At 39.3% G+C, this 23,592-nt stretch overlaps 1 protein-coding gene across 3 annotated transcripts in view; it reads left to right on the top strand.

Moving 5' to 3' along the window:
• Positions 1–823: 823 nt before the first annotated feature.
• The window catches only part of STARD9 (StAR related lipid transfer domain containing 9), a 90,408-nt gene continuing 67,639 nt past the window's right edge, over positions 824–23,592 (top strand). For 2 of the 3 annotated variants that reach the window (XM_015864679.2, XM_032445053.1), the window contains exons 1-3: positions 824–971; positions 10,702–10,771; positions 13,609–13,725. In XM_015864679.2, the coding sequence (XP_015720165.1) occupies positions 925–971; positions 10,702–10,771; positions 13,609–13,725 (234 nt within the window). In that variant the 5' untranslated portion in view covers positions 824–924. The remainder of the gene's footprint in view (positions 972–10,701; positions 10,772–13,608; positions 13,726–23,592) is intronic. The other variant, XM_015864680.2, reaches the window with a different exon arrangement.

Here is a 23,592-nt window from a genome sequence, read left to right on the forward strand (position 1 = left end):
TTTTCAAAGTAGCCACCAGGTGGCTCATTAACACACAAATTTCACTCGAGTTTATGAGTGAAAAAGGGAATGTTTTCCCTTTTTCTGAGATGGGAGGTAACAGAAACTAAACAGAATCCAGATGTTTAGTCCAGTGCCTTTATCACAGGTTTAACCTGTCTCAAATTGTCTTACTTTGATAGTTTACATCAGGTAAATTAAAGCTATTGTAACTTAAGACTGAGAAATGAGAACAGTTCTAGTTACTTTGTTCATCATAATTCCTTGAAATAAAGATAAATGCATACATTTTCCTATATACAAAAAGTAGAGCGTATTTCCTTGTTCCATTCTATTAATTATTGGAGAACTGACTGTGGAGATGGCAGGATTCAGCTGATGCCATTAGCTGTGGACGTATGAAGTCATTAAACCTACTGAAATGCACAGCAATTCACTGTAGTTAGCAGGGGTGTGTTTTAATATCCCTGTAGAGGGTCGTGAGTTGGAAGAGTGTTGAGTCTGAAGGAACGTCATGAAGGAAGGGTTGTCAAAGGTACGTAGGAGTGGACCAAGAGTGTTTCATTCTTGAACATAAAGCCTGTTACAGCTCGGTGCTCCCCAGCACGCCCCGCACTGCCGCCCTCCCAGGAGCACCGTCCGCCGGCTGGCTTTTAGATACGCACCAAAACCGCCCAGCTGCACTGCTGGAATGGCTGCAAAATATCCAGCCCAGCCCGCACATCTGTTTAGGGCAGGGCTTTCCCCGACTCCCTCCGGAGGTTTCCCTGCCTTCGAAGCGAGGAAGGCCGAGGCGGACCCCGCTGTGTCCCCGCCCCCGGGGCGAGGCGATGCTGCACTGGACGGGGCGGCTCCACCCCGGGCGCTGGGTGGCCGCGCCGGGGGCGTGATGCGGGACCGGGGCTGCGAGGCGTGAGGTGAACCATGGCAAACGTCAAGGTGGCCGTGCGGGTCCGACCTCTGAGCAAAAGGTGCGGCGGGGATCACGGAGGGAACGCGGGGGGCCATGCAGCTGCGGGGGGCCGGGGAGGGACAGCGCTGAGGCTGGGGAGCGGGCAAGCGGCGTGCAGCGCCGGGTGAGGAGGCAGGATGCGTCCCTCCGGAGGGCTGCGGAGCTGGGGAGGTCGTTCGGTTTATGTCGCTGAGCTCCTTCAGGCAGAACGATTGTCACCCAGTGCGAGGGAACGCGTTCTTCCCCTTCGGCCGTGGCTGTTTGTCCCGAGCACGCAGGGGCCGGATATTTCCTCTGCCGCCCCGCTCTGCTCCCTCCTGGCTGCTCGGCTGTGGTCCCGGCCGGCATGTAGCACGGCCAGGGGGCAGCTCCCACCAGCACGGAGGGAGTCAGTAAAACCGAGCGGAGTTCGGAAGTTTGGGAGGGAAAAGAAAGGAAAAGCAGATTTTAGTGGCCAGTAATTTGCTTCTGACTTTAGACAAATACTATAGCGCTTCAGGCGGAAGAGATCTGGGGACGGGTCCGAGCTCCGAGCACAGCGGCTGCTGTGGGGCAGCCCACCTGCTTAGCACAGCATCTTCTGGCTGCGTGGGCCCGTGGTAGATGGCCCTCCTATGGAATGGAGTTCTCATTATGTGCTACCTCTTAACTCAAGGGATTTAAAAATCCATAATTATATTACACAAACGTTTCTCTTTTAAAATATAATTCTGATATGTAACACAGCCCTGAATGGAACACGTTTTGACAGATGATGGTGTATTTTAAGACAAGTTGCAGCATGGAAATAAGCTAAGTTTGGCCTTTCATTGCGTAGTGTTGCTTTAATGCTGGAGACATTCCTTGATTTTGTTTTCTTCCACATTGCTTGTCATTCCTAGCGTAGAAGTATTGACAATAAAATGAAAACCTGGTGATGCGATCAAGCTATTCACAGGACCATTTTTCAACCAGAGGTTGAAAGAGTTTTGAAGTTTGACTGTGATGTATTTCATTGTACAGCCAGTGACATTTCTCCCACAAAAGCATTTGGCTTTACATTGCATTTGGCTTAATGTTTCTTCTCCAGTGGGCAGTATGTAACTGTGCGTGTGTCATCGTAGCATTATATTGTGCCTACAGCTCTGCCAGGTGAGGTGTGATGAACAGAGAAACCTTTGGCATAGTTGAGAGGGTCAGTGGTGTGATGGGAGCTTAGTTTGGAGGGGTGGGTGGGATCCTGGATGGATGGGATCCTGGACAGCCTCCTGCAGAAGGGCAGAGTGGATCTGGTACTGACATGGAGATGCAACAAAGAGGAGAGGGAAGCCTGAGGGTAACAGTCAGACTTTGAACAACTCTACTGCTCCACCTGTGGCAGCCTCACTGCTGGCTTGTGGTATTTGACCATACAGGCTATAAGCTATTTGTTCTTTGTACTGTGTTGCCACAGCTGAGATCAGCAAAAACACTCCTGATGGCTTCTTATATTTTATGAAAGGGAAAGTGATTGAATGCAGTCTGTGAAGGCTCTGGTGGGAGAACTTGCTTTCTGGCCTTGACCAAAATTGCTCAAACGCGATAAAATCAAGACAAATAGCAAATACTTGAATACTTAATGTAACCCTGATGGGGATCAGTGAAAGTAGAGGCTTATGCTTTCCATTCTAGTTTCCTAAACCACCTCCGTGTTGTGGTCACATGCACCTCTCACAATCCATACCCACAGCTGTGATGGCTATTAACAGATTGCCACAACTCCAGGGACCTCCTGGGTACTTTGGAAGGAAAAGCTTCCTACAAATACTCTTTGAGTTCAGCTGGACTGAAGTACTGTGGTGTGTGCAACTTATTCAGAAGTTAAAAGGTTCTATATGGGAGATCATAAAATCCTGCTTCCTGTTTCAAGTATCCATTTATTATAATCCATATTATTCACATCTGCTATTTGTTACTTAGCATAAGGCTGAGTAAAGAGAGGTCTTTTTGTTCTGTGCCTGTACAGTGCCCATCACAATGCATTCTTCGACAGAGAACTCCTACGCACAAATAATCCCCAGAAGCTAAAAAGCACATGCAGTTGTACAGAATGCAGAAGCTTTCCCTTTCCTTAAGCTTTTAAGAGCTTGTAGCCAACGTTCTTCATAATGCCATCAGTTGTACAATAATAGAATACACTATTTTCTTTGTCATCAAGGCATTGTCCTTAGAGTAAAATTCTACCAGGATGTTCCCTAGAGCAACATTGCTTCTGAAAATCTTTATTACACGTTTACCATTTTAGGTACCAAGAAATAAAGTAAACTTGTTACGTGTGGGTACACAGGTGCTCATTGTGCAGAACCACATTCACTCCTCAGAATGAAATATGGAAACTTGAATGGGTGCAGTAAATTGACTACAGCAATAATTTCCAGGTGTTAAACAGGAGTTAGGAACTGGTGAAATCCCACTGTGGTTTATTTCCAGATATATTGTTGCTTGGTCTGTTAGATATCAAACTTTTGTAATGAAAGCCTAATGTTGTTTTTGGCTGAGGGGTAAAAGCTGTGGAAAGAAACACTTGCAATGCTAACATGTAACTATGTGAAGTAGGTGTATAGGCACTCCTACTGCACTGTGGAATACGTTGCAGTGTGGTCGTGTGATACTGGATCCAGGCATGGAAGTTGCATGGATGGCCAAGGAACAGGGTAAATTACCTTGACACTAGGGCGTGCAGGTTTCGTTGGGATGTGCTTTTTGAGAATGTCACAGACAGTATTGAGAATTGAGTCCTGGTGTTTGGGAGCTGCATGCGAAGCACCCAGCAAAACAGAAAGTACCTTCTGCTGTTGGAAAACTCTTCTCTGTTGCCTGTGAAACCTGGTAAAGAAGATATGGGTGAGGAGCTCTTAATGGAAAGATACCAAGAGTATCTTTATTAACTCACAAATGAACTCATCCCCCATGAGCCTGATAGACACATCAATGAAAGAGTTGCTAAATTAGTGAATTAACCAGAAAGCTGCCCTCAACTTTTTGTGCTTTATTGGTTTCCAGGCTGTGACTTGAAGGTCTCCAGCCTGCTGTTTATTTCCCAGCCCCCTGAGGAATTCTTGAGCCCGTCCTGCTGGCAAATGAGTGCACTGAAGGAATGTCTGGGTAGTCCCAAGTGGCAAAGCTGAACTGTGCTTACAGCTGTGTGGGTGTTCATTGTCATAGTCTGAGCTGAGGCAGCAGCTTTTGCCATTGCTGCTGCCATCTATGGTGTAGATTTCTAATGGCCTTCCTAAAGTGCAGGAGATAATGAGGCTTGAGGGCAGGTTAAGGAAGAGGGAGTTCAGTTTGAGGGCTTTAGACCACAGGTGATAGCTGTGAGCTTGGGAGTAATTGTCTGGAGTAGTAGTGGGGAAACTTTCTCCACAAGGACTTCCAGAGAAGTGCCTCGTGTGATGGGAGAACTTAACAAAATGTTGAGTTCATTAAATCATATTCCTTTCGAAACATTTATCCATCACTGACTGCTCACTGTTGCCTTTTTCAAGCACGTTTTGAAGCAACCTGTTCTGGATGTTTTAGTATCTCACTCCTGAAACTTCATATTGCTGTTGTTATGAATGATGTGTTCTGAACAAGCATAACCAGATGAGTTGAGGCTCATATTTCAAAAGCATTTTCAGGTTATATTAAGACAAAAGCAAAAAATCCCACAATTCCTGGTAGTTTATTCAATTTGGTATACACATGCATTGCGTACACCTGAAGGAAGTGTAAGGACACAAGATATTGGCATCATTAATACATTTATGTTTTTGTTTCTGATTTCAGTTTCTGATTAAGTTAGCTTTTCTGTATTTTTAGAGGGTTTTTTTTTTTTTTTGGTGGTTATTTTAATGTTATATTTAATGTTATATTTAATGTTGTATTTATGTTTATATTTTTCTTAGACAAAGAGAACAGGCAGCAAGGAGAGGATATATGTTTTTCCATTATAATGGTAGATATGAGCTTTTTTTCTTCTTTATGTTACTTTTCTCTGACTAACTTAAACTCTGAAGCTCAAATGCATGTTGGGGAAATTAGCTGTTATTGGAGTGTTGCCATAATCTCTATTAAGTGCTTTACTGGATGTGAATTGAAATAACTTACTTAGAAATATGTATATATTAAACATTAGCACAAGAAATATGTTAGAGATGAAAATTTATCTGGAGAATGGGTGAAGCAGAATTTGGTTTTATTATTTGGCATATGTTCCGTATGGATGTAATTGTCAAATGCAGGGCAAAACACTGCTCTTTTTTTTCCTCTTTTTTTTTTCCTTGTCTCTTTTTTTCCCCTTGTGGTGGTTACATGGTGCTTTTCCTCTGTGTCCTTTTCTTACTTACTTGACGGTTCCTGTTTTCAGGTGGTGGTAGTTGAATTCTCCCAAAAGCTGTGGGTTCAGGGATGGTACCTGATGGTGGGAAAGCTGTCTCAGACCTTCAAGAGCTGTGTCTGAAATCCTGCACAAACTGCATTGGTTCTGCATTGTTCATGATTTCAAGCTTTTTGTTTTGGTTTTCCACAGGAGCTTATTTTTTTTATTATTATTATTTTTTGAAGAAAACCGATTTTGTGTTTATAAGAGTTCTCTATCCTAAAGAAATGTATTTTAACATTCACATGTTCTGTTTTGTAACCTAGCCTATTGTTAAGGTTATCTTAACATCTTTTCCGCTCTTTCACTTAAATTATTTTCCTTTGCCTAGTCTATTATTTAAAGTTTTGTATAAACTATAACTGAGATGGCTGCTCTTTTCTCTTAGTAACTATAACTTGGCATTAACAGGTCATTTGCATAAGCAACATCTGTGTTTTTATAAGGGCACTGCATCAGCAACCTTTCCCAGATGTATTCTTGCAATCACACAGAGCATGTTTTCTTACTTTTCCATGGGACAAGCTTTCTGGCTTCCTAAAAGGTCAGGACTCTGTGCTGAGTATCCAAATACTGCAAGGGTATTGCAACCACAGACAGTGATGCTTCTGCTGATGTTATGTGACAGCCCTCTGCCTGCCCTGGTGCAAGCTGGGAGGAGCACAAGGTTCTAGCTGCTGGTGGGTGTGATGTCTGAAGTAAGAGGTTGGCTCTTTCTTTGCTTCTCTTGTCTGCAGAAGCATCTGCAACAATATCCTGAAACAACATCACCACAACCTTTTGAAACTCTTTTAACTGTAATTTTTTGTTTTCATAGAGCACCAAGTCCTATAAGTGCTTTAAGGGCATCAGAATGATTTGGAGCAGGGATCAGATATTTTTTTTTATGCAGCAAAGAAAAATTGAACTTGACTGAAACAGTTGTTTGTTTAACCATGATCATGGACTGTGGTTCTGTCCTGTTGGAATGAAAACCAATCAGTGTATCTAGATTCTGATTTCCAAGGAGATCACATGGTGTAGGCACAGAGTTCCTTTTTGCTGAAGTTGATGAATGTCTTGTTGCTCAGCAAACAGCTGGGGAATCAAGAGTGGTAGAGTATTGGCTTTGATTGAAACTGGACTGACTGGGGTGCAGTATTGTTTGAAATCTTGTCCTTTCATGCTTCTTGGGTGCTAGTGGTGTAGGTGAGATTTGCCTCTCTGTTTCCCTCCTCCCCCAAATGCCTCTGTCAAAGAGAGAAAACAGTGTTGTTTCAAGGTTGTTCAAAGCACTGGTGTATCATGAGCAGCATTGGATTTCTCCATGAAGATGAATGACACTCTTGTTATAGCAGTACAAGGCTTCAAAAATGGTGCAGACAGGGAGACCAGAGGATCCAATGCTTCTCATCAAGATACATATCAAAAGTCTGAATATGATGAAGAAAATGTTGACCGTTTGAGCAGCCTTTATCTTGAAGGAGCGCCAGCAATGGCTCAGGTTTCTCTGCACCAAATATTTTGTTGCTGTATTATATTTGCAAAGAACACTAGAGGGAATCCAAGCTGATGGTGATTTTTGTTGGTGATGGTGATTTTATTGGATTGCCTCATCTATTATTAGAGCCAGTGAAGGCTCTGTACAGATAACTTGAGCTGCATGTCTAGTATAGCAGTGTGTTGTCTTGGTGAACTTCGTGTACTTGGCTTCAATATGGATTTTAAATGATTAATCAGCATCTGTTCTGAATTTGGAAGGAAAATTGCTTATTGGATGTGCACTCCTCTTCAGCAAGACCCAGTAAAATACTGAGTTAGTAAGAAATATCCCAAATGGAATTAGTTGTCCTGCATAATGAAAAACACTGAAAACAAGTTTTAGGTGATTTTTGTTGTTGTTTGTTTGTTTGGGTTTTTTAATTGCTGATATTTTAAAGATAAATCCCGCATTAGCCAAAGGAAGCATGTTTATACTGTTTGCAGCTTGTGAGTTTCCCAGCTTCCAGCAGCAAGGCTGAGGATACAGATGATGCTGCTCTTACAGAGACATGCTGTGCTGAGGAAAGTTGTGGTTGTGGGTACCTTATTTCATCAGTGGAGAGCAGAAGTTCTCTTGGCTGAAGGCACTATCAACTCTCAACGCTGAATTCTCAAGGCTGAATTTAGTTTTGGAGTTGGCTTGAGTCATGGGAGCTGGCAGCAAAAGCATAGGATGCATGCAAGAAATGCATTGCAGATTATTGTTATAATCTGTATGAGAAGGTGTGTACTGCTTTCTTGCAAGAACTGCTTAGGATTTCTCATGTACTTGAATGGTGTATTTTGGCTTTATTATGTTTAATTACCTCAAGTATTTGGTACTCAGTATTTGTAGAAGCTGTTTTGTTGTATTACGTGTCTAGTGCTAATGACCCCAGTATTTTTGTTTTACTACATTTATGTGTTTTTAAAATAAATGTGCAACTTTCAAAAGTCGGCTCCCTGTGTTCTCTAAGTGCACGACTATTATTTGAGAGGGTGGAGGAGAAGTGGTGCAAATTTTATAAAGCCTTAAATAAACAACTGCCCTTCTTCCCACCCACTACTTCTTCCAGCTTTGTGTACCTATTTGCACTTCTGCACTCTGCAGTCTGACCTAGTTTCTGTGCAATCCAGCAAGATGTGGAAATGTTGATCTCAGGGAGCCTTGATCCTCCCATGATTCTGTTCTGCTGGCTCCTTCTTCCAGGTCTTTCAACATCTGCTCTCTCTCTGGGATTGTGTTTGCTTTGATAGGCTGCATAAATGATTTGTCAAAGGACCAGCAAGTGTTAGAGGAGATTTGCCATTGAGCTCCCCCTTGTTACTGTGACTGGACTGCCACAGTAGCTTTGCTTCCACTGGGTCTCTCTTGCTGCTTCCCCTGGGTCTCTCTTGCTGCTCTTTGTTGCAGCCCCGCTGCTGCATTTTTGTTACTGGTCTGTCGCTGGGTTTGCATTTTGCTCAAACTTTGTGGGAAGGTCCAGGTCTGTCCTGGGCCAATGTACCACAAAATGCTCTTTGCAGCTCTGCATGAGAAAATGTTGCTTGTACAAAGTAATTTAGAAGAGAAGCATTTCCCAAACACAGCACAATTTATTCAAAAAGCAAGAGAAAGGATGATAGGGAAGCTGGAAGTTTAATCTCTTTGACTTCTGAACAGTGGGAGTCAAACATATCACAAGAGAAATGGACTTTGGGGGTGTTTGGTTTTTTTTGTCCGAGTAACACAGCTTTCATACCGGTAAAGCAGAGCACCCATTCAATAAGGATGAAATATTGTTTTGTTACTCAAATACAAGCTGTGATACATGTATATAATCTGTGTTAACAAACTTGATTTTTTGCTGGAAGAGCTTCTTGTAGTATTTGTAATTTGGAATTAAGGCAGAACATCTGCAGCATCTGTAAATGTGCTTTGTCCGTTCGACTTCAGATATTAAACTGGGCTTCCTTCCTTAAAGTTCTCTGGTTTGTACCTCAGTGAAATACAAAATAAACACAAACTTAAAGGGAGGCTGAACAAATGGTTTTTAGGACTGGAGACAGCTACAGGTCCAGCTTTGTTGTGTGTTGGATATTAGGAAGAATTTCTTCTCCAAAAGAGTGTTTGGGCACTGGAACAGTCTACCCAGGAGGGGGTGTAGTCACCATCCCTGGAGGCATATAAGGAATAGGTAGATGTAGTAATTAGGGACATGATTTGATGAGCAATGTTGGTGGTAGATGGTCTGCTAGACTAGATGATTTTAGAGGACTTTGCCAAACTTTGCCAGCCTTAGTGATTCTATTTAGAAAGCTCAGTTCTCTTTCTCTCAGCTGTAAGCTGCTGCAAAAGTGTTCTCAGTTCCATCACTGCAAACCCGTGCACTTTCTTTTGCTTTGGATTTAGCAGCTGTGTGTTTGTTTTCTGACCATAGCTGATCTGAGTCATTGTATGGGGGTGTGATTGCTGGGTCAGACACACATGCGCACATGCTCTCATTTCTTTTTACTTGTGCAAGTGTGAGGCATTGGAGAGGAGAACACCAGTTGTTCCTTCCAGTAACAACTTTCAGCTAAGTAGAGCTGTGAATCTACATCTAGAGCAAGGGATTAGTTTTATTTCTGTTTGCTGCTGGCTTTCTAGAGCAAGTCTTAGCAAGGCTACTCAACTGTTGTGTAGTGAAGAATCGTTGTTACTGTGTGTGGTAATTTGATTTTCTCTTGTTTCTATTATACTGTCATTATATTATAAGTATATAAATATGAGCTTCTTCATGTTTGAGAATAATTTTTATACCTTCAATGTCTTATATTTGGAATTTCTTTATCTTGGATCTTCAGTAATGACTTTATACATATATCGGTGATTAGAACCATATAAATACATGTGTTTGTATGGCAAATACGGGCTGAAGGTGAGTTTCTTGTAATTAGTGCTGGTAGGGCTGAAGGTGCTGACTGTTACTGTTGAGGTTTTCTTACATATTCTGTGAGAACAGCCTGACTTTCTAGTAACTTTAGTAACTTTAAATTACTCCATGCATGAACACCTGTTTCAGGCAGGTGTTCCCAATTATTTTTAAACTTCATCTGGAACAGTGTGGCAACTATAGAAGATGAGGTTAAATATTTTAAAGTAACCCAGGGTGGCCTTTTATTTCAATTTTCCATTTAGAATTGGAAATTTGGTGTGCATTTCTTCAGCTGAGGTTTTAGCAATGCTGCTCAACTGACCAAAATGCAGGCTGCACTGTGCTATGTTCTGACTGACAGCTGGCTGCTAATGAAAGGAGAAGATTCCTTAGAAAGTAATTACATCCCGTATAAATGTAAGGAAATCTGTTAAATCAGAGTTTGGTGGTCAATCAGATTTGAGTTTTCTAGCCCTCTTTTTATCTTATCTGCCTTCTGACTAAACTGATGATGCCAAACCAGGTGATTACCAAGTGATTTTATGCAAATAATATATAGGAGCATACGGTGCTTTGCAGCTGTGGAGCAATCAGTCTGTTTACATTTCAGGACAGGCTTGTTTTGCTAAAAAGAACTTTCTTGAGGGCTACAATAAAATCTTTGGATTATATGGTAAGAAGTAGATGATAATACCTGCTAACACTTCTGTTTCGTGGGTCTGCGACTTGGATCCTTACTCCTCAAAACATTGCCAGTCTACAAATGCTCCACTCTGCTTCAGAGTAACAATGCCAGTATATGTTTCTAAAGTGAAATTACTTTCCCTTTAGGAATACAGTGTTTTATGAAGTGTTTTATGTCTGCTTTAAAACTCTTGAAAGGAAATGCAAATTTCTAGAGTTTATGAATTTGAAATACATCTTTGTGTCTTCGTATTTCAAGTGAATTTCTGAATGTGTTTTGGTTCCAGAGAGAGTGCAGAAGGAGGAAGAGTGATTGTGGAAGTTGATGACAAAGTGACAACAGTCAGAAACGTAAAGGTACGCCTTTTGTTTTCTTATGCTTCTCCTGTAAGGATCCTGATGTGATGCTTTGCTGCATTTGTTTGGCCACTGGATCACTTTGAAAGAAACACTCAGGGATACATTTAAACAAGCATAGCTCTAGAAAGTATTTCTTTTTCTTTTTTCTCTCTCTCTCTTTATTTTTCTTTTTCTTTCTTTTTCTTTTTTGTTGTTGTTGTTGTTGTTGTCAGGGAATATAGTGTCTAATTGTTCAGCTGTTCTCTGTATTTTTTTCTTATCAAAGCTACTGTGCTTTGGCTGCGGGCCGCTATTCAAAACTGTTGGTAATTTGTTTACGATTTTGTGCTTATCTTACTGTTACCAACATCTGGAAGATTTCTTTCCCTGTTTCTCTCCTCCTCTCCTATTTGTATTTGGAATGTGACCAGCTTACATGAAATGGAGCAAAATGCATTCAGCTACACTTCAGGCCTTAGTAAAAGACTAAGAGCTATTAGACTAAAATAATGTGTCTGTCTTCCTCTGAGAGCTCTAGAGTCTACATACATAGGAATCAGCCCTATGGTTTAGACTCTTAAATGAGTTAAAACTGCTGTGTGCCCTTACTAAACTAATGGAATGGAAACCAAGTTATTTTGTGTTGTCAAACCTCTGTCTGCTTGAAAAACAAATAAGTGAACTGTGGAATTACCAAGGTGAAGGTAGGGATTTTAAGAGATGGATGTGTTCTGTGTTTCTTTATAGTTGTGAATTCAGTTAATTCTAGCTGGTTGGCTCAAGAGAAATATTTCATGAGGTTTTGAAGAGAGAGACAGGGAAAAATATAACGGATGGTCTCTGAGTATTTTACCATTTTCTGTCATAACCTTTTTTTTAATGACTGTGGGTGTTCTTTTTTTAAAGACAGAAGGGGAAAAAAGGTTATTCTGTATGGAATGTCTCGTGGATGTAAATTGTTGCTAATTATCTTTGTATTATGTTTCTTTACTGGGGCTGGTGTTGAGGTGCTGATGCTTCCAGGGTTTGCTTAGTTCAGTCAGCAGAAGTGCTGTTATTCTGACTATGAATTACCTTTGGTAAGACAACACTTCTCCTGAAAATAGGGCTAAAAGTAGCTTGCAGTGATCTCCCTCCTGGTAAGGTGTGAATAACTTTGCAAGGCTGTATTTACAGAGCCCAAGATTCACTATTCCCTTGAATAATTTTCCTCAATTCTTTGCATGTGTAGTTAAGCTCTCAAAGAGGCAGTTGCTTTCCAGGTGCAACCTGTCCCTAATTTTCTTTGGTTGCTATGGCGATGCTGCAGCAACCTCATCCTCACCAGCTGGGACAGACTCTGCAGGCAGGTGGAAGTCCACAGCTGGGTAAGTGGGCCCATTTGAGCTGTGTGACACAACAGACTTTAAATTCTAGTTCTTAAAGAGTATTTGTGAGCAGCCTTGGTGGACTGAGAAGTCAAGGCAGGCTCAGTAGGCTGGACAGGGTTGTTTGGAGGTGCAAGAGCTGACTTGTGAATGTTTTCACTCCTGATGTTTCATAACTGGTGAGGTTTTTTAATGCATAAACTTAACTTAGACCACTTACTGCAGTGCACAAACTAGTATTTATACGCTAATATTTGCACTGCATGTGAAGTGCATTTGCTTTGTAGTTAAAAACAAAAGTAAAACCTTGTGAATTAGAAAGGATGCCAAGGTTTACAAGGTACGTATTTTCTTCTGTCAGGCAGGAGCACATCTTGAGGTGAAGGGATTTGGGTTTTTTGTTTGGTTCTTTTGCTTTTCATTTTTTTATAAGTTGTGATAGCTTGCAGTATTTCCTTCCTGTCTCTTTACTGCTGTAGAAAATTTAAGTAAATAAAAGATTACGTAATCAAAAGATCTCTAAGTCAAAGCATGGTGAAGATGATCAGCAGGCTCATTAAGCTGTGAAGTCTACTTGAAGGAAATCTTTATTCTCAAGATACTATGTTGAATCAAGTACAACCAAATGAGATTTAAAATACGCATAACCTGTTGAATTCAAAGATGCTTTGACATTACTTCTATCGTTTTTGGGGTTTTTTTGTTTATTTGGTTTTTTTGCTGTTTTTTGGCTTAAAGAAACAACAAAACAAAACAAACAAACAAAAAAAAACCACAAAACCCTCAGATGAGCCTATAGATTCATTTTCCCTGTAGATTTACAGTTGTTAGTCTTCAGCATTTAATGCCACTTATTCAGTGATTTGACATATAGTATAGTCACTCCCTGGTTTGTGATAACATCAATGAAGAAGTTTGTTTAGGAATGAAGTAAGATTGAATCTTCTGCTTATATTATTGCACATGCTAAAATTATGGTTAAGTTAATGGTTAGTTCAGTGGCTGTATTTGTATCGTGCTGTTACAGCAAAAGATGTATTAGCTTGTCAGCATGATAAAGCGAAGAGGAAAGGGCAAATAGGCTTGGATTTTTAAATAAAGAATGAGAAAATGGGTTTTGTATGGCTCTTTTTGTGCCTCATTTCTGAGATGTGGTTCTCTGTCATTTCTCAGTTTCACTGATAAAATATGAAAAGGTTTATATGGCTTTTCTCTTAATATAGATGTTGTGGAGATTCACAATTGTTGATTGTATTTAGGCTGAAGATCCTTATTTATAGCAAACATGCTTCAGCAAAAATTCCTCAGCAGGTTTGTCATGGATATCCCTGCCTGTTCGCCCTGTCAGTTAAAGGAAAACAAACAAAAAGAATTAACTGTTGTTTTTTTTCCACAGTACAGATCCTATAAACTTCCTGCGAGTTCTAAAACGCTTGCTCTTTATTTGGCTTTGGAGTGAAGTCTAACTTTTTTTCCTTCTGTTGTCAGGTGGACAGTAGGCTTGATGGCACTTGGGACTCAAGAGAAAAGACTGCAGCCTTCTGCTTTGACTACTGCTACTGGTCAGTTGATCCTGAAGATCCAAAGTATGCATCTCAGGAAATGGTAAGTGATGCTGTTCTTCATCTTTGTGTTCCCACTCCGCTTTGTCCTTCATATTCGTATTTACTGGAAGAGACTGTGAAGTTAGATAAGAACATTTTGTCTATCCGCCCCCATCTTTTTCTTACATTGTTTGTAATGCTATGGTACTCTATGGTACTATGGTATAATACTCTTGTTTGTAAACAAAATTTTACTTTTGTTAAATCTGCCAGCTTTAGTAAAAAAAAGTCATTAATTGTGATGACCTAAGGATGCTAGCTCAGTGGTGAAGGGATCAGGTTCTAGAATAAGAAAGCCATAAAACTAAAAGAGAAGTTTCAGAATGATTCTACAGAATTCAAGGTGTTTCTGATCAGGAGTTAAGTAATCACATATTTAATTAATGGTAGTTATTTATAGTTTGCTGTTTTGAGTACTTCTTCTTGCTCAACCATTAGAAATTTTATAACTGGATGGGATCTGATAGATTAAGATTTCAGTATTGAGATATGTTAAGACTTGCTTTTTTATTAAAATAAATAAATGTTGTGTTATTAGAGCTATTAAAAATATCATGCATGGTAAAGCTGTTCAGAGACATGTATACACATACAGAGAAACATGTCAATGTTAAGATGAGGTTTTATGGCTCTTCTGTCTTCAGAATTGTTTCTTCTTTCCCTTTTCCTGTCAGTACAGCTGTTCCCAATGTTCTGAACTGTGTAATTGTATTGTTTTTCCTTTAGTTTTTCACAGATAGCATCAGTAAAGACTGAACTAGTCCTGTGAATTTCTTATTTCTGGTGACAAGGAACTCAGGGCTGCTTTAATATAATATCTGAAAAACTATTAGATTTGGCATTTATCAGAATGGCTGGTCAGTTTCCTAACTTTGCCATATTTCCTGCTTGATGCTGTAGTGTGGAAGAGATTTTAGGAATTCAGGAAGTGTGCATGTAGGGTTTAAAAAAGGAAGTCTTTTCTCTAAAGTACACAGTGGAAGATAAACTTCCACTTTAGGGATTACAAATGACAAATCTTTAAGGGTTAAACTATCCTTAGTTGTTTTTATGAGAAGGGAATAGAGACATGAGTGAGTTTCTTGGCTGTTTTTCTAGAGTTGTCTTGGTGTGACTGTAGAATTCCATAATGTCATTTAGAAAAGGACTGATGGAGTACTGCAATCTTACCATGCTTTTCTGCATTTATCTTGCCATCTTACACCATGTGAATAAAGCTTATTATATTAATTCCATATTTTGCTTCAGTGCTGAGTTCAAAGATTCTAAGCTTCCTTACAGCAATGGCAGCCAAAGGAAATTCATGAATGTTTTCATCCAGTAAAAGCTTTCTTTCATGAGCTGACCTTGCACTAGTTTTTCCTTGAAGATATCCTGCCAACTATTATCACACATGGCTGGTGTATTGGTTGAGGATGAAAAACAGATTGAAATATGTGCCTTCAGGTTCATTTTTGTAGAGTATTGTCTGGTGGTGAAGTGCCCTTTTCTTGTCCTCTGGACTGACGTATAAAAATGAAATCATGCCAGTTCTTTTGTTTTACTGTCACAGAGCCTGTAACAACTGCAGTGGATGGGCTGCAAATCATAGTACTTAGTTGAAAATATGATTTTTTAAAGATACAATCTGTTTCTCTGTTTGCTTCTAGTTTCATCTGGATGTTAACATTATTTCAGATTCTGCTTTCTTGCATTTCTGAACAAACTGTATTTTATTCCCTATATATTTTGATTGTATACTTAAAACACTCAAGCCAGATTTCAGTCACACATCTGTAAATGCTTTCAAATGCTGAGATAAGAAGTTCAAATCTATCTATCTATATATTTTAATAAAAGCTTTCTCTACTGCCTGTGTTCCACTTATGTTTGCCAAAATGTAGGTACATGTTGTCTATTTTTTTTCTCCTAATACATTCGAATTAATGTTTCTTTTATTGCCATCTTTACTTGATGGGGGGGATAAGGATATTTTTTTCACTTCAATTTGGGGAGAGCAGATTTTATAATACAGTGGGATGAACAGGAACCTAACTGAATTAGTAATAGCCATGTGACAGACTGTATGCCTTTGTTTTTAATCTATATTTAGTGACTCTGCAACTGGAAATCCTTTTCCCTTCAACAAGTTAAACTGGAGTTACAAACAGGCATTATTTTTAGGAAATGTTATTGACTATGTATTTCTTTCAGACTGAAATTTAGACGTAGTTCTTACTTCAGAAGACATGGACGTTTTTCTGATTAGCATTACATAAAGTTAGTAAGCCTTCTCATATATCTGCAAAGAGGACAGTTTTGCTTGTTTTAAAAATAATAAAGAAGCCTGTTTTTTGGTTACTGAGAGGATATCCTATCTATTTCTCAAAGGTCAACAGTGATGTCTATGAGACATCCTATTGGATAGTGGTTGTTTTCAGAAGATTTCAGGTGCAAGTGGATGTCTTTGAAAGCTCTTTGTTTCTCATTTAAAACGTTTGAGAAACCAGACATGAGTCAGAGGTCTGTTTTCCTTGTTTCAACGTAGTTATGAGAGAAACTCGAATCTTTAGTGTTTCTGATGATGTGCTAAATGCTTCAGTGCACAGAGGGGTAAACCTGATGCTTGGGCTTTGGTGTCATAAAGTTGCATGGAAGCAGAGAAAGGACAGGTAAGGTGTAAGAATAAACTGAGTACAGGAACAGAATGTTGAATGGAATAAGTAATATAAGAAACAAAGATATATAAGTATATCTTATATAAGAAACAAAGATTTTAAGCATCTGAGCGCAAAATGTCATGCATGGGTTTTTTTTCTGATCCTACTTCTGCAATGTATTACATTCATTTTCTGTGGTTATTAACCATGGAATAGTAATTCAGAATCTTCACTGTCCAGGTGTTGGCTTTTTTTGTAATTGCTTTCTTTATTCTCCCCTCAACAATGAGCAAATATGAGAAGAGCTGAGAAGCTGTAATATTGCTGCCCATATTCCTTCTCCTGCCTTTTTTGACATGAAACATTCCTTTTTCTCTTTGCCTCTGTGCCTCAAGAAGTAGTTTGGTTTCACAATGGAAAGGTGCTGGATGTCTGTACCTGCTCTTCCCCATTTGCAACTGATAAAGTGATGTTTCACAGTGTCTCCCTGCATCTGTCACTGTACAAAGCCCACTTTAATGGAGAAGATTTCTGTAGAAGTTTTTGTTCCTTCCCACTTCTTCCACAGTTGTCTTCAGGAAGTTTAGGATTGTTTTCCAAAGGAAATTCATTTCTCAGGCAATTTTGTAATTATGGGATTATCCTTTAATAGTGATTCATGACATACTTCTATGGGGCAATAAAAAGGACCACAAGCCTGTGAGATAGGAATATTGTTTGATAATAATATTGTAGTTATTTTTTATATTCTAGTGATATTTGATTAGGATTATAAGTTTCAGTCTATTAGGCAGATTCGGACTTGCTGATTCATTGTGGTGGCTGAATATCACAGATTGTAGATGCTTTGAAACCTTTGTAGTTATCCCACAAACAAACATCTAAATGTATACTTATCTATACTTAGTAGTGCTCTTATCTGGCTTCAAACAATCTGTTTCAATCTTTTGAATTTCCTTTATAATACATCAAATAGCTTTCAATGGATCTTAAGTTTGTGTTACTTACACCAAGCAAATTCAAATGTTTTAAGCAGCTGCAAAACTTAAGTGTCCAGTTAAGACCTACTTACAAACAAAAAAAACCCTTCAGCTTGGTTTTATGCAAACACTGTTAAACAAAATCTTGAGAATATTCTGCACAACTATAGAAACCCACACAAGCACCGAGCATTCTTGTAGTTGGTTGTTGTAACTTCAGTCCTCGGCTTCTCTCCAGCCATCCTTCCCATCCGGTTATTGTGTATCTGCAGTAAATGTGGTGGGCAGACCAACCCACAGGATGTAAAAGCAGGTATTTACACACAGCAGTTGCCATAGATAACTCATGTGTAGTAATCTGTTCCTTTTGATAAGAGCAATACATCCCATGACTAATAGAGCGTGACTGGTAGTGATGATCAAATCCAGAAAAGTGTTTAAGTGCCTGCCTTGCTTGGATTTCAGTGGGATCCAAATCTCTGACTGGGCTTCTTTGGAGCACCTTTCATAGGTCTAAAGTTTAAGTTGCATGCCTTAGTTACCAGCTAAATAGAGATTTATAATGTAAGGAATTAAATGGCACACTTTTGATTCGCACACACTTCCATGTCAGATGCCATTTTATGAGCCTGCCCCTCCATGCTGTCTGCTGCATGGCAACAAAATGTAATGAGATATTGGTGGGGAAGATTCACCCCCTACTGCCATGCCACCAACATGTCTCTATCATCATGGGCCAATGTAATAAAATAAGAGGCATGACTTTTGGAGCATCCCTTGTACAGTTACAGAGAAAAAGCATTAATGGCATTTTTAAAAACAAGTCCTGCAAATATCAATAACTACTCCAGATTTCTTGACCTTCTGTTTCCTACCCCTCACATCTCGTAAGCAGTGGCTTACTGTTGTAACTGTGAGCTGAAAGAATAACTCATTCACTGGGCATGGTCTGCATGCCCAATGCACATGTATGCTATCAAGAACTCCCAGTTAGATGCATCTTTAGTTTCACCATGCAATGATCTCTATCACTGTTTACAAATATTTTTGTTAGTAAAATTGTGTTTTAATCAGTGCTGTAAGTACAGAAATGGAGGCTTCCAAGGGCAGCTTCTCTAATTGAACACACATGATGTGTGAAGATGGATTTTTCCACTTCTTATTTGTTTTTTAAAGTGTTATAATTGTTTTCACATTTGGCTTCCCATTGTATTTGTGTGTGGTTGTGTTTTCTTTTTTTTTCTTAATACTGGTTTCAGCTAAGGAATGTAGCTGTGGAAAGGGCTGGAAGGGCAAATGATTTTCTTACGTCTCTGTAAGGCTGTAACTGAAAAGCAACCAGAAGATGAAACTAATAGGTTTGCTTTAATATGCAACATCCTCAGTGCTGCATTCTACTTCTTGGTTTGTTAAGAGTGGGAGGAGGCAGGAGTGTTTGTTTGGTTTATCCCTGTTAGCTGAAAAAGCTTTAAAAAGGTTATACAAGAGCATTGTTTGGAACCAAAACATTACAACATACTTTCCAGATCTTCATGAGATTCACTCACTGTACTTGCAGCTTGATGGTTGTTTTTTTTTAATGCGAGAACTCAGATTTGGGAGCCTTTTAATTTTAAGATGAGTGAGTGGCACTTCTATGCCTCCACATGTTTACTGTGACATTCAAGTTGTTAGTTGCAAATCTGTTCCCTGCTATATGCATTTTATTACACTATAATTCTTTATAATTAAGTACTGTTGTATTCCTGTAATCCTTCAGTTTGTTCTCTCTTCACCCTTCCCCCATCCCTCTTCCTCTTGTAATGCTGGGGTGTGAGGTTGAGGCAGCAGTGGGTGTAAGTGGCATTTTCTCATGAATTATTTGAAAAGCAGTAAGCATTCCATCCACAACATTTTTTTCCTCCCAAATCAGAATGAGATGGAAGTGGAAAGGACAATGTACTGTAAGAAAACAGTTTTTTGTGATTGTGAAACCACTGTGAGTGCAGGTTATTATGTATCTTCAACCAGCTGCTGTGTTCAGTTCAAAATCAAACAGTCATTCTTTCTGGCTATGCCAGGATTTCTTTGCTTTGAAGAAAACTGATGCAGGATTCATAGCTAATATTTGTAAACTTCAAAGCAGGCTTTACTGGAACACAGAAATTGAATGGATTGTCCATTTACCAGAGATAACATGATTTTTTCTTTCATATACATTACCTATTCAGATTTACATAAATAAGGCATTCAGTTAATTGCAAAAAGTAATTGTGTAGCATGTGCATTCATATGCAACTATAATTTAACGCAGTTCTGTTCAAAAGGCAAAGCCTAAACACACAAGAACAAATTATGCGGCATGTTGGTAACATGTATTTTTCAGACCTGAAGGGTTCTAATGTAGCTCTGTCACAGACGATGGGGCGCGTACATGTTAGACTAAACTGCCTCTTTTCTCCATAAGAAAATCCACCAACAGCACTGTAACATACACAGTACTGAAGATGCAACGCAGGAATACAAAGATGTGTTGTGTGTGTAAAGGAGAGGCATGTCTCAAAATCCAGAATGGAGAACACTTGGAATAACATTAGAGCAGATGTTAATGTTAAATTTAATAGCTGTAATTTCAGTTGTGATTCAGCACCATGGGAAAATAATCTCTTAACTAGGGGCCGGTTTAAATGGTCCATTCCAGAACTTATTATTCTGCAGCTATTTCACATGACAGTGATATGGCCTAGCAAGACATTCTTCAAAATCTATTCATCAGCCTGAGATACTGAAACATCATTGTCTATGCTTCAGCTAAGAATTATCTGACTTTAAAACAGAGATTATGTTGTTCGACAGTGAGAATGTATCCGTAAGAATATGTAAATCTGGGGAGAAGGAAATCTAGACCAGCATTCAGAATTTTGACTTGTATGTTTTAAGGCTATAGTAAAATGTTTCTACACTGAATTGCTTTTATTCATTTTCATTCTTATGCAGTTTAGGAACACTGCTAACAAAATCTGTTTAAGCAGGAAAAGGACAACTGAGCAGCAACGTTAATTTGCTTTTGAGAAGTGAACTCCCAAGGGCATACTTTCTGTTGATAAAAAACAAAGCTGAATTGGGAGTCAACGTGCAGGTGTTCAGATCCAGCCAAAAGGATGATTCATTCGTTTGTCTTCAAGGAGACACACTTATCTCTCTGAGGCATATCTTAATTAACAGTTAACTCCTATAAAAGAAAAATAGGGCAAACACAAATTTAAAGAAAGAAAGAGAAAGAGAGAGGAAAAGGCTGGTTTTTGTTATATTATAATGGAACAGTTGCTATTCATACCCAACACTTTAATAAGCAGTCATACAGGACTGTTTACATGCATCACATCATTTAATTTTTCAAGCGTTAGCTATTTATGCATGCAGGTCCAATTGCATGGCTGGAACATGTCAGAAACATGGCACGTTTTCAGGATTAAACAAAATGGCTGTGTTGATGTGGATCACAGCTGCTGCATAACTGTATCTCACTATTCAGTGCAAGCTTAAGCCTACCCAATAAGATCTTTCATAAGCCAGCTGCTTGTTAAAAACAAAAAGCCCTCAAACCTGTCCCAGTCTTCCTCTAAAAGTCTGTCAGCCCTTCAATCCAGTGCTTACACAGCTTTCAGACCAGCGTGTTCTCAGAGATTTGGTTAAAGCTCAGCTAATTTTCCTGTAGTTTCAGTTGCCAGAGGAGTAATCTAACTGTGAAGTCATTCACGCAACATTACTAACAGATTGGAGAAAAAACTCGAGTCTTCATTTCAGAATAGAAACAGCAGAAATGTCACTCTTTCATGCATAGAAAACAAAAAACAAAACTGTGGCAAGCACTTAAACACAAGAGGATTGAAACTGTGAACGTTCATCTCCAAGTAAGGAAGAACAGCTGCTTATCTATGTAACAGATTAAATAATAACGATAATAATAAAATAAATCAGGATGGTGTTTTTTTTGTTGGTGGTGTTTGTTTTTTGAAAAGAGAAAAAAAATCCTTCTAAATAACCACATGCTGGCAAGTGAATTCAGAAGGCTTTTGCTTTCACATGCAAGACATCTGAAAATCACAGTGATTATAGAAAAACTGATAAGTTCACTGCAAGGTGCTTCTCTTCCTGGATTGTGTATTCTTACAGGTCTCTCCAATACTGTTTAGTGACTTGTACTGCTTGCCTGTTGGGAAGGATGCACTCTGTATTTCTAGTGTCTGTCAGGAAAACTGAGTTTAAGTGCTAACAGCAACTGCTTTGAAGAACACAACAAGAAGAAACATCTTATCTTGTGTTAGTTTATATTAAGCATTCTGTTCTGGTAGCAGCAAATGGATTTGAGTAACTGCTGATATACTTACAAACAGATAATTCTGAGGGAGGGCTAGAAACAAATTGTTGAAAGCTTCATAGATAATACTATATTAGTCTCACTGTGAATAAATGAGGTCTCCTAATAGACCTGGAAAGCCAGAGACTGAGGAAAAATTCTCTAGCCAGTTTAGCAATAATTCCCGGTTTTTGAAGCAAGCCCCGTTGAGTCAAAGATGTCCATGACCTAAACTGCTGGACTCGCTTTGCTGTGTGACTAACAAGTCTGTCCTGAGCAATTTGAAGTATGATCAGGAGGTATTCCTTATATAGTGTCCTGGAAACCCGTACCCCTGCAATTTCTCGCTGCAGTGCAAGAAAGTATACATTCAGCTGTGGATGTGCCCCCATGTGATTTTTCTTGCCTCCTGTGGGCCTTGGTCTTCTGTAGTCTGTCTCATGCAGCTCTCCAGGACCCTCCTCTGTGTAGGTAATGTCATTGCCAAAGGTGACAGTGGGGTTATCCTGCATCAGGCATGTCAGTTGAGATAACCTCAGTGATACTGCTGTAAGGCCATTTTCCTTGTCTGTCTTGTTTTGATGTTCTTAGTTGTATTCCTTTTTCTTAACGACTGAAGATAACAGCTGGAGAAGTTCATGAGTGGCTGATGTTTTTTTTTTCCTTTATTGCTGCATCTTACAACTTCTTTGCTGATAGAATGAAAGTTCCACTTCAAAATGTGTTCCTGACTTTGCTGACTTTTTCAGTGGCTATACAGAATGCAGAACCTACTTGCTTTTGTCCTTTTTTGTGTGTGTTGTTTTACAACCAAGAGCATATTCAAAAGCTGCTTTGAAATAGAGAAATGACAATAATGGTGAAGTCACCTTTAGAGTCTAGGGGGTAGTCGATACAAATGTATCACTGAAGCATTGATGTTTTGCTCCTATTGCAAAGCTCCTGCTCTTAAGCACTTTCTGTGCTTAAGCAGCTGTTGTTACTTTTAACTTTAATTCAGCAGAAACCTGCTGAAATATATCTCAAAGATATTTTTTGGTCTGAAATCTCAGAAATTTTGAATGGTTATAGAAACTTGCTTCCTGCTCCTCATGGTGTTCTCCTTTGCCTCATTTCTCTTACTTGATATTGCTTAGTACAGCACAACAGTTTTATTGTCTCTCATCCTACTGCATGTAATTTGCATAACTGTATTGTTCACTACAGTATGCAGAATGTAATCTTTTTCTATTCCATCTATTATCAGTCTAAGTGGCTTTCTACAACTGAGTGTATTTGTTACAGTGGAGAGCAAAAGAGATCACAGGGTCAGGTTTAACTCCTCGTTTTGTTAATACAGAGTTGATGTGCCATACCACCTTTACATGTAAACTAACAAGTTCAGATGAATGTCAGGGAATATTCACTGAGACCAACAGCTTGGTCACCTATGCTACTGTATTGTTAGAGCAGTTCCTGCTCCTGTTTGTTTGGGCTGGGATAGCCAGCATTTCTCATTACAGCTTCTGGGCACAGCTGAGGAACTGGCAGGGCCTTGTCCATTCCCAGCCACAACTCTGTGGCCATTTACATTGGCACTGCAACTGACTGCTCCTTGCAGAGTAAGAAATAGTCAACAGTGTGTGTGCAGCTGTGGTGGGAAGTGAAGAGCTCTGAACCCAGCAGAGGGATTAGATCATGAGATTCAGTTATGGGGGCTGGAATTTTTTACATGAATTTAATACTTCTGATTAATGGTGTGTAAAAAGCACCAATAACCCCTTTTTTTTTTCTTTTTTTTTTCTTTTCTTTTTTTTTTTTTTTAGATACTGTCTGTTATGTTTCACTGTATTTGTGTGCACTGTGAACATTGTCCTGGGGCTCTGATACACTTAGGACTGGTTCTGAATAGTGCAGTGCTGAAGCTATTT

This window comes from Coturnix japonica, chromosome 5 (genome assembly GCF_001577835.2).
Source record: "Coturnix japonica isolate 7356 chromosome 5, Coturnix japonica 2.1, whole genome shotgun sequence".
NCBI classification, from domain to species: Eukaryota; Metazoa; Chordata; class Aves; order Galliformes; family Phasianidae; genus Coturnix; species Coturnix japonica.